At 41.8% G+C, this 15,516-nt stretch overlaps 1 protein-coding gene across 3 annotated transcripts in view; it reads right to left on the reverse strand.

Annotated features, from left to right (window-relative positions):
* KL (klotho) overlaps window positions 1-15,492 on the reverse strand; it is a 49,205-nt gene extending 33,713 nt beyond the window's left edge. The window contains exon 1 of one of the 3 annotated variants that reach the window (XM_054627912.2): window positions 14,686-15,492. In XM_054627912.2, coding sequence (XP_054483887.2) covers window positions 14,686-15,492 — 807 coding nt within the window. The remainder of the gene's footprint in view (window positions 1-14,685) is intronic. The other 2 variants (XM_077173800.1, XM_077173801.1) reach the window with 2 other exon arrangements.
* Window positions 15,493-15,516: the final 24 nt, after the last annotated feature.

The following is a 15,516-nucleotide window of genomic DNA, read 5'->3' on the forward strand; positions in this document are numbered from 1 at the left end:
CTCAGGTAAATAAGCCATGTTCTAGTAATTCCTCATCTCTGCTGGAAAAATCACCTGATACAGACCAGAAACAAATGCGTCTTTGTCACAGTTGGATTATATTTGCATCTGACGGTCATGCTGCGATCAGCAAGTTCTCTTCTTACAGAAAAAAAAAAAAATTGAGTCTTTCTTCTCCATCTGTTTATTATTTTGATTATCCTTTGCACTGGCACTGTTTCCTCAATTTTAGCAATGCTCTAAGTAGTGAAGTCCTAGCCTGTGCCAAGGCATGGGAGTTAAAATACATTAAGAAGTTCAGCTGTGAACTGCCCTTTGAGACTGATGCTTCTACTTTCAGCACAACTATGACATTTGCTTTAGCAATTTCCTAGCTACTGCTGAACATTCTCCTCCTTCTCCACTGAAACAGTAACTCTCCATGTGCCACCATTTCAAGGGTCTTACTGAAAATAGAGACTGATTACGTTTATCATATTTTCTTTTTCTAGACAATCAGTTATCACAGAAAGCTATCACATGGGCCTGGCTTGACTTCAATACCGTAAATTCATAGCATTTTATGTTCATTGCACCTGCAGTTACCAACATTTATCTAATCCTCACTCTCATTAACCTTTCCTGTCTATGAGTCCCAGTGCTCAACATGATCACTTTTCCTGACAGATCTGACAAAAAGCGTTTTAGAAATGTAATTTTTTTTTAACTCTCTTTTTCCCCACTACCTGATGGTTGTATGTCTTTCCTTGTTCTACTTTTTCTTATGTGACTGGAAGATATCCGTGTTTTGTTTTAAAATAATGAGGTTTTATTTATTTTTAAGACTGGTTGCACATTTTTACATTTTCTCCTTAGCATAGCTAGTAAATACCTATTCCATTACTTGATGTGGGGTTCAGTAAAGTCCATGCAGAAAATAATGGGGCTCCTAAAGGAGAGACATCTTCTGTTTCCAGACAGAAGGAGACGGTGGCAACTAGTATATGTTTGTATTTGCATATCAGTTCCAACTACTGGTAAAAAGACTGTGATATTTTAAAGAAGTTTTGTTTGTTTGTTTGGGGTTTTTATATGTTTAAACAGTATTTTGCAAGGACCTCTCTCTTTATATTTTCAAAAAAGCACAAAATGCCTCCAGCAGCCAGAGTGGGTCAGCAGCAGATAACTGGGAAAAAGGAATGAAGAGCTGCAGGATGGGGCTACTCCATGCCCATGACATCTTACATGGGACACCATGGCTATTTGCCTGTTCTGGCTTTACAGGACCAAACACGTGCTACGGACCACCCTTGCTGGGGGGAACATCAGCTGCTTTCCTGGGTCAGAAGAAAGACTTGGCCCCCTACCCAGGAAAACCAGGGGAGAGTATGTGATCTAGGTCTTCCCCACAGATATGCAGGAGATACCACATGCCTGAAGTAGGGGAGACTCAGGCAAAATTTGCATTTGATCCAGACCATATGTCACAGCTCACCCTCTAAGAAGTCACAGGAAAAGCACCTCAAGCAAATTCTTGAGCCTCTCAGTATTCCCCTCCTCCATCATCTACTCAACCTCTCCACATTCTAATTAGACTAAAGGTAAAAGTCTGTCTACAAAAAGTCTGGGCTTGAGTTTGTCACCACAGGTTTACCTATACCCCACAGATGGAAATGGGGCAATTATTGTATTTTTTGGTCATAGAACAAGAGATACCATGCTCACTACTCTCCATTACCTGGAAAAGGAACCTAGGATGGCAAGCTCAAACATAGGTTTCCCTGGTGAACACATCCTAAAATTACCTCAACCATGATTGCTATCCCCTGCATTTACTTCCACAGTCTTCAAGGGAGATGGCTCTACTGCATCTAATAGCAAAGCCTATGCATTGCACACCTCCCTCTCCACCATCACAAGCCCTCACAGAGAGCTGCTGCACAACCCTGGAGCTGCTGGCCCATCACTTCACATTACATAGCCCTATGCAAAAGGACTGCAGGCAGCCAAGGACAACGTAGTCCACGTCTTTACTCGCTAGCTGTGGTGCAGAGCCAGAGCCCAAGTACATACAGCTCCACCCTGGTCAGCCCAGTGGACAGCTGCCTCAGAGCTGGAGAACAAGTCCTAGCTGCTCTTCCCTCTGGGATCACTGGGATTGCTGCCAAACCACTTAAAAGAAGTATCTTTATGCTAAACAACATTTCATAATGGTTACTGGAAAGCCAACTATTGCAAGGCCAAGCAGATGCCAAACTGTGTCTAAGAGCTGATGCAAACACTGCCTGGAAGACCAGCACAATGATGACGCTTCTAAACTGTGGGAGGAGTAATTTTCCATAGCACAGCCTCGCTCAAAAGTAGCAAAATGTCCTGCTGCTGACAACTGTAGCTGAGGGTGGTGATCTCTGGGTACTTTAACACTGTGTTTTCAGCCATTGGATAAGTACCATTTGCTACTGATAATCTTTGCAGGTTGAAGACTGTCCCAGCTATACCCACAAATTATTTCCATGCTGTACAGGATACATGAAGATGAGTGCGGGGACTCTACAGGCTCTGATCTCCACCCAGCTCTCCTATGAGCCCCATGAAACCCAGCTTGAGAGCTGGTAGCCAACCAACACCAAAACAAATCATTCTGTATGGGCCATATCCAGCCTAGGTTAGGCAGACTGGTCTTCCTTGCATATTCTCCTCTGTTCTCAATCTGTATGACACAAAGGGATTAAAAAAATTACTTGCATATCTGCCAGACTACTCTTCAGTTAAACCATCCATTTCATAGTCAACAAAAGACAGTTTTTTCACTTAGAACAGGTATTTAGCTGTATCCGAACTACCATGTTATGCTACAGTTGCAATAATGTAATACGGCTGCAAAACATTTTTTTTTATCATTTACATCAGCAGTGTCATTCCTCTGGTGCAGAACTACAGTGCTTTCATTGGCCACACTCCAGAATGACACCCACTGCCTACATAAACATATATATTTTTATGTGTGTGCATATATATATGTATGTATGTCTTCTCTATGTATTCTAGTTTTTGAAGACTTTGAGACACAAAATGCTCTGGGATGGTGCTTCCAAACCTTCTGCATAGTTACTGCACAAAACAACACTGAATTATTCAGGAGTGGGGTTGACAATTAATCTTACCACAAACATAATGTGGGGACTGAGAATGTACTATTTTCTTATACTTGTACAAGAAAAATAGAAGAGTAACTACAGCAGGTGTCCAGCCCATCTCATTATCATTGAAGCAGTTCCAGAACAAGGTGCTTCAGAGAAAAATCTTCAGCTGCTTGCACCAGTCACTCAAAAATCTTATGTAACCAAAAGAAAAACTGACTCTGCCTGGCAGCTTGTCACTGCTACTGTTTGTATTTTATGTCCAGTGTCAGTGTTTGTGTCACAGCAAGCCTCTCTCTGACAGTTTATTTTGGTAAAAAATAAACTATGTTTTTCACATACCAATTAACTGCCTTGTCTCTGTATACCTCCCAGTATAATTTTCTGCCCCATGACACTCAAATAGCTCACTCAGGCATTTCTATGTGATCTTGGAACTACAAAATGCTAGTGTCCCACAGCTCTTTCCAGACCCTCCAGGACCTTTCCCATATTGGGAATGTGCTGCTCCAATGTACATTTGACCCCTTCTTAATCCTCACCCTCTTTGTTGTTCAGTCTTCCACACTCACTTCATCCCTACAAACATATTTCCCAGGAGCACTCACTCAAACTGAACACTTCCAAAGCAAAAAATAAGAGATTCAGGAATCACCAAGCTTAGTTGTCTGCAATATTGCAGCAAGCCTCTAGTCTCAAACGCTACACATTAATGGCTATTATATGCTCCCTCCTGGAGAAGTGAAGGCTCCCTTCATAGCACCTTCCAGGGCTTAAAGGGGGCCTACAAGAAAGCTGGAGAGGGACTTTGCACAAGGGCATTAGACAAGGGGAAATGGCTTTAACCTGAAAGAGGGAACATGTAGATTGGATATTCAGGAGAAATTTGAAGGTGGTGAGGCAGTGGAATGGGTTGCCCAGAAAAGCTGTGGATGTGCCATTCCTTTGATCAAGGTCAGGCTGGGCAGGGCTTTGAGCAACCTGATCTGGCCGAAGGTGTCCCTTCCCATGTGCACAAGTCTAGAAGATAAGCTGTGGACCCTCTGATTTTTATCATTCCTTTTCAACCAGGAGCATCCATAACTCTTGGGTGTTCCCTCCCCCTTGAGGGTGGGATGTCACATCATGACAGGGCATTTGGAACTAGATGATCTTTCCAGCTCCTTCCAACACAAACCATCCCATGACTTTGTTATTCTATGTTCGTAACATTATGAGCCAAAAAGCCAATTCTAAGATATTTAACACAAAAAAACCATGCCAAATGCTCCAGATGTCATAGCAAGCCACAGGAATAAATCAGGAAAAGCAGAGATATCATCACAATCCTAAATCCTTGCAACAGAAGGCAAATTATTTAGGTAAAATAAATTTTTTAGTGGGAGCCTGGCCACGGCACAGAGAAAGGGAAAAAAGAGGCCTAACAATAAACAACACTGTTCCTTGACAATTTAAATTCTTTCCTGACCACAAGTCAACAAAAGCAGCTCCTACAGGCCAGCATCAATATAAACCAGACCAATGCCCACCCCCTCTGGTTTCTACAAATCTATTCCAAATTACCAGTAACACAAGAAACATTACTCTCCAGAAGAGTCCAGCTTGGGTAAAGTGAGATCTCACTGGTGTGATTTAGGGTTCCTGCCTTTTATGGCTTACTCTTACAATGCTCTTGCTATAACCATTTCACCACCAACCAATTTTGAAGTGGTCTCTATTTCATTATCTTAAGCTGAGCTATGGAAAAAGGCTGTTTCTGAACTTCCCTGTGCTACACTTTGCTGGTTCTAAGAATCAGAATGACTGTGCCAAATTGATGCTGCTATTATTAGAATTTTTCCCCCTTTTAAGCAACTGCCTCCTTCAATTACCACTTTTCTTTTTACCAGAAATAGGAAAGAGGAGCTGGATAAATGACTGAATAATTACAGTTTCACACAAAAGTAGCACAAGCAGCCCAGCTACAAATATGAGACATGGAATAACCTCTACAGTGCAAGAATTCTGTCCTGACAGCTCCATTTTATTTCTTTCATCAAAGAATAAAAAGCATCAATCTCCAGCTTCAATAAGTCAGTCATATCGCACCAGGTTAAACAGCAATTTCACAAGGGTAAACTGACCCAATTTGAAGCAGTGGGCACTCATCCAGTGAAAGAATACAGAAGGCAGAGTGTGAAATGACTGACTGACTCACTACATCAAAATGAATTTTTTCAGTATCACATTAAAAGGGAAAACCAAAAATTTCTACAGCAAAATAAAATGATTTGTATTTATTTCCCCTAGTTCACAACTTTTTCTAGAAAACTGAAGTCTCTCAAATATTTTAGTTTCAATGAATCAGCAAATTCCAGCTTCAAAGGTTTTAGATTTTTCTGACTTGCTCTAATGACATTATATTACTTGTGAATTTGGGAGGTATTAGGAAGATTAGAATGAGCTAGATGAAATGACAGGGGGTTATGAAGAAAAAGGGATTATTTTTTCCACCAAGCAGACAATTAAGATGCAAAACTGCATTTGAATCATATTCCTGCAGCTCTGTTCCCTGCATGATATACCCCAATATTCTCTTTCAAAACAAGAGACATATTCATAGCTGGCAAGGGAAGGACGATGAAAAACTGAGTTCAAGAGCTCCTTCAGTGTATTTCCAAGGTCTTGCATTTCATACACAAAGATGCTGTTTGAATATGGGAATGCACATTTTCCTCAAGATTAGAGGAAGGCATCTACTCAATTTGCTAATTTACTTAGCTGCCTAAAAGTGACAGGGTTCCCCAAAAAGCTAAAGGGAAACTTGTTTTCCTTAAGCTCCTTTGAGAAACCCAGATCTAATGTATCATCCTTCCTTTCTTTAGCAGGTTACTCATGGTGTCCCCCACTCCCACTCCCAGTGCTGGTGGCAACATGGGGACAGCAAGTGGACACCATAAGCCACGACAGACTTTGAAGGAGCCCCATCCTTGTGAAGCACGGTCTGTGATCTCTGTAAACCACCAGTCAGCTTCCTCAAAATAATTCATACGACATTTATTTAAAAAAATGAAACAGGGAAAAAACAACTCACCCTTGAGGCCTCCGGGCCATCTCATTTCATGCTGATTTTAATTTTTAATGCTAAATACACACATGAAAATGGAGTATTGCCTCATAAACTCAGCTCCTGCATTCCCACTCTTGGCCAGTCACCCCCTAATCTCACCAGATCCTCATCCTGTTTTCCCAATATTCTTTCTTCCTATCACCCCATGTTTTGTTACAACTCTTTTTGGCTTGGATTTTACCTCCTGAGGGCATACATAACTGGTCAACTGGTGTGGTGATCGTTCTCTCTGCAAGCATCATTTGTACCCAAGCTAACACTGCACTGTCACAGGAAAACAAATGAATTAAGTGTGTTACAAAGAGCATGTCAAGTGTGTCACCACTGTACAGCCAGGTGTCAGCTGAACTTTCTTTTCAACCATAAGGTCAGATTTGTTCAATTGATTTTTAAGCAATATGTTCTTACTTACAAAATAAATTTTCATAAAAAAATCACCAAGCTGACAATGCAATAGTTTTCCAACCTACTTTCTCTAAAGAAAAGACATGCTGCATAATTCTACCATTTCCATATATATCTGAGGAACCACAATTAGACTAATTAATCAATAACTATGTTCAACAGTTCCATGCCTGCAGCAAAAAAATTATTTCATTTCTTAAAATGCTGGAAGTTAAACAAACAAACAGAGTAAACTTTGCCCTCAGCTCTGAAAAACAACTGATCTAGTGGAGCTACTACATATTCAAGAGAACATGAAAAAAGCTGACTGAGAAAAGGCATTGGAAAATCACTGTGAACTCTTACCAGAATGTGTGACCAGCAGCTACAAGTCTGTCCCCTTCCCCCATGCAACTTTCCTAGGAGCAGGATCAAAACAGATGCTACTGTCTTCCCAACTGTAAAGCAAATATCCTGTAAAATATAATCCCAGTGGTACAAACATTTTCTAGCCCTTAGTAAGAGAATTAAACTGATAAACCTACGAAAGGATACCTTGGGTTGACTTTTGGACTCACAAAATTGCAAGGCATTTCCATAGTAGGATAGTCTCCCCCAGCCAATTTGAACCATTCAGCTTCTTTAGAGCTGTGACTGAAAACAAAAATCCAATCTTAGCTGTCAGCATGAGAGCTAATGTGCAAGAAACAAACTGTGCAGACTGAAGTGACAGTCCCCTGGCATGGTCCCCTGTCAGCTCCCCCCATTGCTGAAAATTGTGTTGCAGGGTGTCTTGCAGCACTCCCCAGGCTGGCCAGATGCTGAGACGGGCAAAAGCCCCTATGCTTTCCATCATGCCAGACTGACATTTCCAGATGTCACAGAGATCCAGCTGTCAGGTGACACTGGAACCACTTGTGGTCCCAGTCCCTATATCAACTGTTCCTTTATCAACTGTTGTAAACAGCATCTGTAAAGATTTCAATAACTGGGAGAATTTAGAATATGGGTTGGGGTTTTTTTAGAATCAAAACAAAATTAAGCTTTAAACTTTTGCAATTTTTCATAATACAGAAGTCTATCTCTTAAACTAAACATACATAAAGATGAAGCAACACAAATGGGCTTCAATGTGGCCAAATCCATATATTCTCAAAGCCCTTTTTCTTATTCCAGTGTGAATCTCAAAGGATCCTCCCTGACAAATCTCCAGGGATACACACCAAAACTTAACAGGCCAGGCTTCTTATGAGAGTTTTGTGCTCTCAGATTAGAGCTGAAACTACAGAAAGCCAGAAGCTGCCATCACTGACAGACTAAACAAATGTTTACTGTTACTATAGACTGTATTTTGTTCTTTACATTGAATGATGTTCTAAGATTTAGACCATGCCTTATATCATTCTGTTAAGAATTCGGCAAAGCAAAGAGGAAGATTTCATGTTTACTGCTACTGTCACCTCCACTGCCACCAAATGCATCAAGTCTATTCTCCCAAACTGCTCTAGCTGTCTTATAAGATTTTTGTTCCTACCATTAATACTGAAAGGCCATTCCAGCAGCTTTCTTCCAAAGCTATTCATGACTTCTAAGAGTCAATCTAACTGTATTTATATCCTTTTGTGTGTGTAAGCATATGCTTTTTAATTCTCAATTTTCTTCCTGTCATTAATACTTATGTTCAGGAGTATTTACAGAGAGCAACAGTGTGAGTCTAATTCCTTCCCTTCTTTATTATCGTTATCTGCTACTCATCCCATTTTACTAAAGGCTCCAGTCTCTTGCCATGGCCAATTATCCCTTTCTCCTTTTGTACTTATTCTTCCTTCTTGATAACTCACCTTCTCTTTCTGCTGACACATCTTCTCTCATGTGAAATAATTCAGTGGTTCTTCGGAAGCCAGTCTCTTCTTTCATGGTCACATCCAATGAGTCACCTTCTCCTTCAGAGATCTGTCCAATGTTCATTTCAGTAATTTCCTAAGGATCTTAAGATTTTGTCTACAACCATATTCTTCTGTTCCGTTCTTCTGATTTAATCTAAAATCACAGATTTGACTATATTTTTCTATATACTTTGGCAGGCAAATAAGCAAGCATGAGTAGTTTTTATTTAGTATTTAAAAATGGTAACACACATCCTTTAATTGCTAAAACCTGCCATAGAATCACAGAATATCTTGGGTTGGGAGGAAGCTTAAAAGTCATCTAGTTCCAACCCCAATGCTGTGGGCAGGAGGGACACCTCACAGTACATCAGGTTGCCCAAAGCCCCATTCAACCAGGCCTCATCCTTGTATGCACAGGTCACCTCCTCTACTTCTTCAGAAGCCTGTCTTTGTAATTTCCTCCTCTTTATTTTTACCATCTTGTTAAAAAAAAATAGAAGAAATTCTCCTGTGGACATTTCTTTACCTACAAGTTTGTACATACAGACTCCTTTGATTGCTGGTTTCTTGGCTTTTTTACAACTTTGCCAACATTGACCTTCAGATTAAGTTCAGCATTTCATCTGTTCATCAGCAACAACCAAACACACAAATTACACACTCATTTGCAAGGATTATCAAACTGCCTTTGAACTCTGCCAATTTCTAATTGAAAGCCACAGGACTCTTCAACTGGAGTTAAGCAAACTACAGATGTGTCTGCATAGACATCTGCTCTTTCCTGTTTCTCCCAAAGTTAGAAGGATATGCATCACAGTAACCAAAATCATTAAGACGAAATGCCTGCATCCTGTCCTAATGCTCACTGCTTGCTGACATTGCCATCAGCTGAATTGACATATTTACTGCTTCTAACTGGTTTAAGAAATAATGAAAGATGGAGGAAAAATATTTTGCTCCCCAGAGCACACTGGGAAGAAGAAGCTGTTAGTTAGTAAGTGTTAGAACAAAACTAAGCTAAGCACAACTTCAACCACAGCAAGAGAATCAGAATTTGACCTTCTAGAAGATGGGTACAGTATGAGCCAAACAACCTCCTCTTACATGGCACAGCATTTCTTCTTTAAAGAAGACAACATTTTCAAAAGGAAGAACAATCTCTGCACTTCCAACCTGCTGATGGTTGCAGAACAGAGGTTTCCACCAGACCTATCACAGGAAAAAAGCTCTAAGAGCTCCTAGCTTTCAGCCGAAAGGGAAATGCAGGCACTAAACAGTGGTGAACTATCTTGAATTACAATAGATGTTTCACTAGCTTTATTTTCCAGGTCCCAATTACAGCTAGGAATTATGTCCATCAACTCCCTTTAAGTACTGGAAACTGACCATAGAAACAAGGTGAAATGGAAACTGGAAAAGCTTGTAACATAAAGGAATACAGAGTGACATGAGCTCTACCACAAGCTTCATTTTGGAATCCCCAAAACTACAACAAATACAGAATCCCTTCTGCTTGAGGAGAGGGGTTGAAGGGAAGAATGAAGAACATCTCACACCTTATGAGGCTTTAGAAATGCAAAATGGAACAGTATCAAGGAGCTTTAAACTCATGTATCCAGTGAGATTTTACCAGATGCGAGTTCTATGTTGCCAATCTAAACACCCCTATCTATATCAAACTGCTGTTAACCAGCAATTATTATCTTCCCAGAACTGAGCAGAGCCCTGCCCAACATGAAAAACTGCTATTTGAAAAGGAAGCATACACAACTGCTATTTAAAAAAGAAGCATACTGGACTACCTTGGACAGGAAATAGAAATATCACCTGTGCCTCCAGCAACAGCTACAACAGTGATTAGAAATCAGGCAGGTGACACTTAAAATGAGACATGAAAACACAGATTTGGGGCTGCCAATGGAATTTACCAAGATTCACAGCTATACAGCCAAGCACTAAAAAACCTCACAAAGAACAGACTCTCAAGAAATCTCCATCCTCATAATGAACAGCAAAAGAGTTGAGGTGGGACTTAACATACCTACAGGCTTGACCTGGTTTTCTTCCACACAGAACAAACAAATTCTGCTTCCATTCAGTTTCAGCCACTCCAGTGTGATCTTTCCAGATCCTGCCTGTTTAGTTTTGCTAAGATTTCCTATGATCTCTAAAATTTTTTGGTTTTGTTACAATGTTTGTTACAATGGAATATTTGAAAACAACAATCCTTTCGTAAACATGTACGGAATCAGGTAGGAATGGCAAAAGCAAAGTTATGTAATCTACCTTTGGATTTTAATTTTAATATTTTAATATTATTAATTTTAATAAAACAAGTATTCTTGAAACCCAACATCTCTGTTTATCACATTTTAAAATGAAATTCATGGCATTTTTTTTCCTTTTCATGATTAAAACTTAAAAATAACTTGCTATAGCTTTTAATATAATTTGAGAACATAGCCTAACTTTTGGCAGCTACTGGCACAGGAAACTGCAGCATCAGATCTGAACTTGCACCAGTTTGTCTGCACTTCTTTGTCAAATCTGGTATTTGAAAGAAACCTGATTCAATGATTAATGAGTAGAATAATCACTAGTGCAAACATATACCACCCAACTAATACTCAAACCCAAGTAAGAATCAATTTCTTCTTTGTTCTTCTTTGAATTATGCTTTAAGAAAGCAAGAACAGGAAAAAAACCTATTACTTAGCAGTATTCCTCCTTTTTTCTAAAAATTAGGTATGCCTTGACAACTATGATGAGCTATGTTACTTTCAGGAAAATCCCAAATCATTCCATTTCCACTGAGTGAAAGTTTGAGGGCTGTCTCAATTTTGAAATAAACAATACACACCAAGAAAAGACCACTCTCCTACACTGAAATTACTGACACTTAGGTTTAGCACTGAAGGTCAACAAAAGAGTACTTACCTTCTGTTTTGGAAAGAGTTTTGGAATAGAAATCAGTCTGTTGCTATGTGACTGGTTTCCAGGCAGCAGTTCCACTCACTTCTTCAGGGAAACAACGTGTTCTTCTGTTTCTGCAAATGCTGTTTATACTGAGTAAGTCCAAGTATGTTCAACTCAGACAACATACTGTGAACCATTAATGAAAAAACGCATTTGCAAAAACCAGAACATAATACACTGACCTCTCTCAACTCCTATTTGGAGAAAAGAGATGCATCATATACATGACAGATTGCTGGCATTACATCTTCTGGCTGTTGACTTGAGAGATTGCCAACTTTTATGAAACATACTTGATCCATTCCATTTATTTTGTGAATAAACATGAACAGCTTCCTCCATTTATTACCACATCTGAAGGGCTTAGACATCTCAAAAGCGACAAGTGTCAGTGGAAATACTAAAAAAGGGTGAAATTTTCACTGAATACTGATGAACATTCCCTCAAGAGCACACCAAGAATGCATTAATAAAATAATTTTTCCTTACAAGGTTTTTACACTATTTTTATTTGGTCCTGTCTATAAAGAAGTGTCTCTGTCAATTTAGCATCTGTTATGACTCACTTGAGGAAGTTCAGAAAAATGAGAGGCAATTAAAAAATTCAGTACAATATGATGAAATCCATTCAAGCTGAATTCAAACATCATTACTTAAATCAAACTTCATTGCCCTGTTTTCACCAGCTCTGAATTGAACATCCTAAATTGAATCAAACTCTTATTTGATTATTTCTTCAGAGAATAAATAAGTCGCTCAGAAAAACAAAGCCCCAAATCCACATTTATATCTGTTGAATTTTAAAGAACTTACAGGAAATTATTTTGCTTTTTAACATAATTAGAATCCAGTAAAATAAATTAGGAGGCAGCAGCTTTACCTGCATATTGTAAATAAGGGGGAAAAAAGTCAGAAATCGTGCATATGAAGAGCTAGTCTGCACATTTGCTGAGAATCAATTATGACAACGAATTCTAACTTCAAAAAAAACCAAACATGTTCTGCAAACTCCATTTCCCTGGAAAAAAAATAAAATACAAGAATGGCAAAGAGAAGGAAAAAGGATTAAGAAGAAACCAGGGACCAGATCTTATGACATAAGGAGCAAAAGGTTAGACAATGAAAGGGGGTTTTCTTTGCATGAGAGGATTCAGCCACATCTTTTGCAGTAGGTCTAAGAGGACTGTATCTCCCAGCAACACTGTCCAGTGATGCACACATCCTGCAGCTTATGTGATAAAGCAGTTCTGCTGTGCACCCCTCTGATACAAACCAAAGACGTGCATGCTCCCAAATAATGACCAAACTCACCTATAAAACTATACAACCCACAGAACACATATTAAAGAACAACATTCAAGTTGCAAAGTCAATCACTCTAGACTTATGTAAGACACTTTAATTTCCATGTGAAACATAATTCCCTCTTTACCATCACTGGCAGAACTTCAAATTTTTCTTAGACAAATGCACAGCCTGATATGGATATCAAGCCATACTATGTAGCTTCTTCCTACTTCACTGCTTGCACAAGTTGAAAGGTCTAATATTAATACGCTACAGAGAAGTAAAAAGGAGAAGGAGACACAGATGAAAGCTGTTCACTTCTCTGTGCTGAAGAGCTAGGCTCTACCTCTGCCTCCATGAAGACTCTTGCTGGAGAAGTCAGGGATGTGAGCTCCTCTGCACATAATCTATGTTCCTGATTTTCTCTGCAGGTGATTTGAGATCTGGGAATATACTTGTAGAAGAGCTGGAAGTATAATGTAACTGACCAATATGCTACAAAGATCACATGCCAGGAAAAGGGCACTAACAACCAGTGGCCACTTTGGCTCTTAACTGCATCTGTGTTTCTGCTCCTCTTTCATAAAATGTGGGGGGAAAAAAGTGGTATCTTGCTGCCTTCCACTGCACATAAAAAGAAATGTTCACTCATGTGCAAACCCTGACTGATAGTCACTGGAACAAAACTAAATACTACAGTTCTGTCACTAAAGCAGCTATTGGTAGACCTTCCTGGTTTAATTACACTTTTGATATGGTGCAGCCGACTGTGCCTCAGGTTCTCATTTATTAAATAGAAAAGTATCTTCCTTCACAAAGTTTTTATGAGAAGAAGCACAGGCTTGAGATTATGAGGGACTCTGGTACTATGGTGATGCAGGATATACTCAAGCATGAAACACAGCCAAGTACAAACCATGGTAACTAAATGTGAAGAGCTTAAAGTTTTCAGGACGAGGAAATTAACCTGAAATTTTACCCACATATTCTCCATCTCTATTTTCCCTCTGACTTATTTGTAGCATTAAAGACTGCAGAAGTAATACAGAAAAGTGGAAAAAGGTCAAATAAGGCATGCATTGGATGTTTTCTTCATGCCCACATCTAATACACAATGCTCATTAGGATACAACTCTTGCCAGTAAATGTGTGCTGAGCAGACAGACATTAGCAGAAATGTAAATGTATATTAAAGTACAAGAGATCATGCCTAAATGAGCACCCCATTCCAGCTAGGAATCCTTTCTCCTGTCATTGGAAGGATACGCACTTCTCCTTAATTCTCCCTGAAAATCCCCACGGGTTGCTCCTAGCAAATACTACAATTACACTATAGAGATACACAGAAGAAAAATTAAGTATAGCAAACTACTAGTGCCATTTACAAGACTAACTGGGGAATTAAGGATCTCTTTCCCGAAGAAGTATTCGCACTCAAAAAACCATCATACTTTGTCAAGAAAATGTCTGTTTGACATATTGGCCACCTCTACCATCTCCATTAATTCAGTGAGCTTTTTTTACCAAATACACTAATTCCCTTTATAGTCTTATTAAGCATTTCCACCTTAGAAAGGCAGCACTGGAGTGACACAGTCCAGGGTCTGCAGACCCTCACCCACCCAGAATGGGAACTGAACTGCTGCGGGCAGAAATGGACGTTTCTGCAAAACAGAGCTCTTTAACTCTCCACCAACTCAGTCGCTGGTGTAAGTAGCTCAGTAAGCTCCTGCCTTACACCATGAGTTTTCCCTCTTTGCCTATAGGTCTGCTGCCCGCACTCTGTCGGGCACATGGATTTGTGTTCCATGCCAGTGTCGGACCAGGGGACAGGTGTGCCGGTGGGGCGGGCTGAGCTCGGCCTGCGCCCCGGCACCTTGGCACGGCCGAGGAGCCGCCGGAGCCCCTTGGCGCCATTTACCTGGAGCAGGTGGTGGGCGGCCAGGTAGGCCAGGCGCGGGCCTCCCCGCACGCCGGGCGGCAGCCGCCCCGTGCCGTAGCCGTGCCAGGCCACCACGTACGGGTTGTCCATGGTCAGCCAGTAGCGCACCTGCCCGCCGAAGTGCCGGAAGCACAGCTCGGCGTAGTCGCGGAAGAACCCGGGCAGGACGGGGCTGGCCCAGCCGCCGAAGGCGTCCTGCAGAGCCTGCGGCAGGTCCCAGTGGTAGAGGGTGACCACGGGCTCGACGCCCAGCTCCCGCAGGCGGGCCAGCAGCCGCCCGTAGTGCGCCAGCCCGGCGGGGTTGGGCGGCGCCGTGCCGTTGGGCAGCAGCCGGGCCCAGGAGAGCGAGAAGCGGTAGTGCGAGACCCCCAGGCGCCGCAGCGCCTCGACGTCGCGGAACAGGTTGTTGTAGCTGTCGCTGGCCACGTCGCCGCCCACGGGCCCCGGCGGGGCGGCCCCCGACGGCGTGGCCGGGCGGTGGGCGAAGGTGTCCCAGACGGACGCGCCCTTGCCGCCCTGGCGCCAGCCGCCCTCCGTCTGGTAGGCGGCGCTGCCCGCGCCCCAGAGGAAGCCGTCGGGGAAGGTGTCGTGGAGGAAGAGCTGGTCCTGCGGGTAGGGCAGCCGGGCGAAGCGGGACCAGGTGCCCGCGCCCTGCCCCGGCGCCCCCAGCCCCGGCCGCTCCGACAGCAGCAGCAGCAGCGGTGGCAGCAGCGACGCGGCGAGGGCCATGCTCCCGGCGGGGCTCCGCGACAGCAGCTCCCGCCTCCCAGCTCCCCGCCGCCCCATCTTATCTCACCTTGCGCCCCCCCC

This window comes from Agelaius phoeniceus, chromosome 2 (genome assembly GCF_051311805.1).
Source record: "Agelaius phoeniceus isolate bAgePho1 chromosome 2, bAgePho1.hap1, whole genome shotgun sequence".
NCBI lineage: Eukaryota > Metazoa > Chordata > Aves > Passeriformes > Icteridae > Agelaius > Agelaius phoeniceus.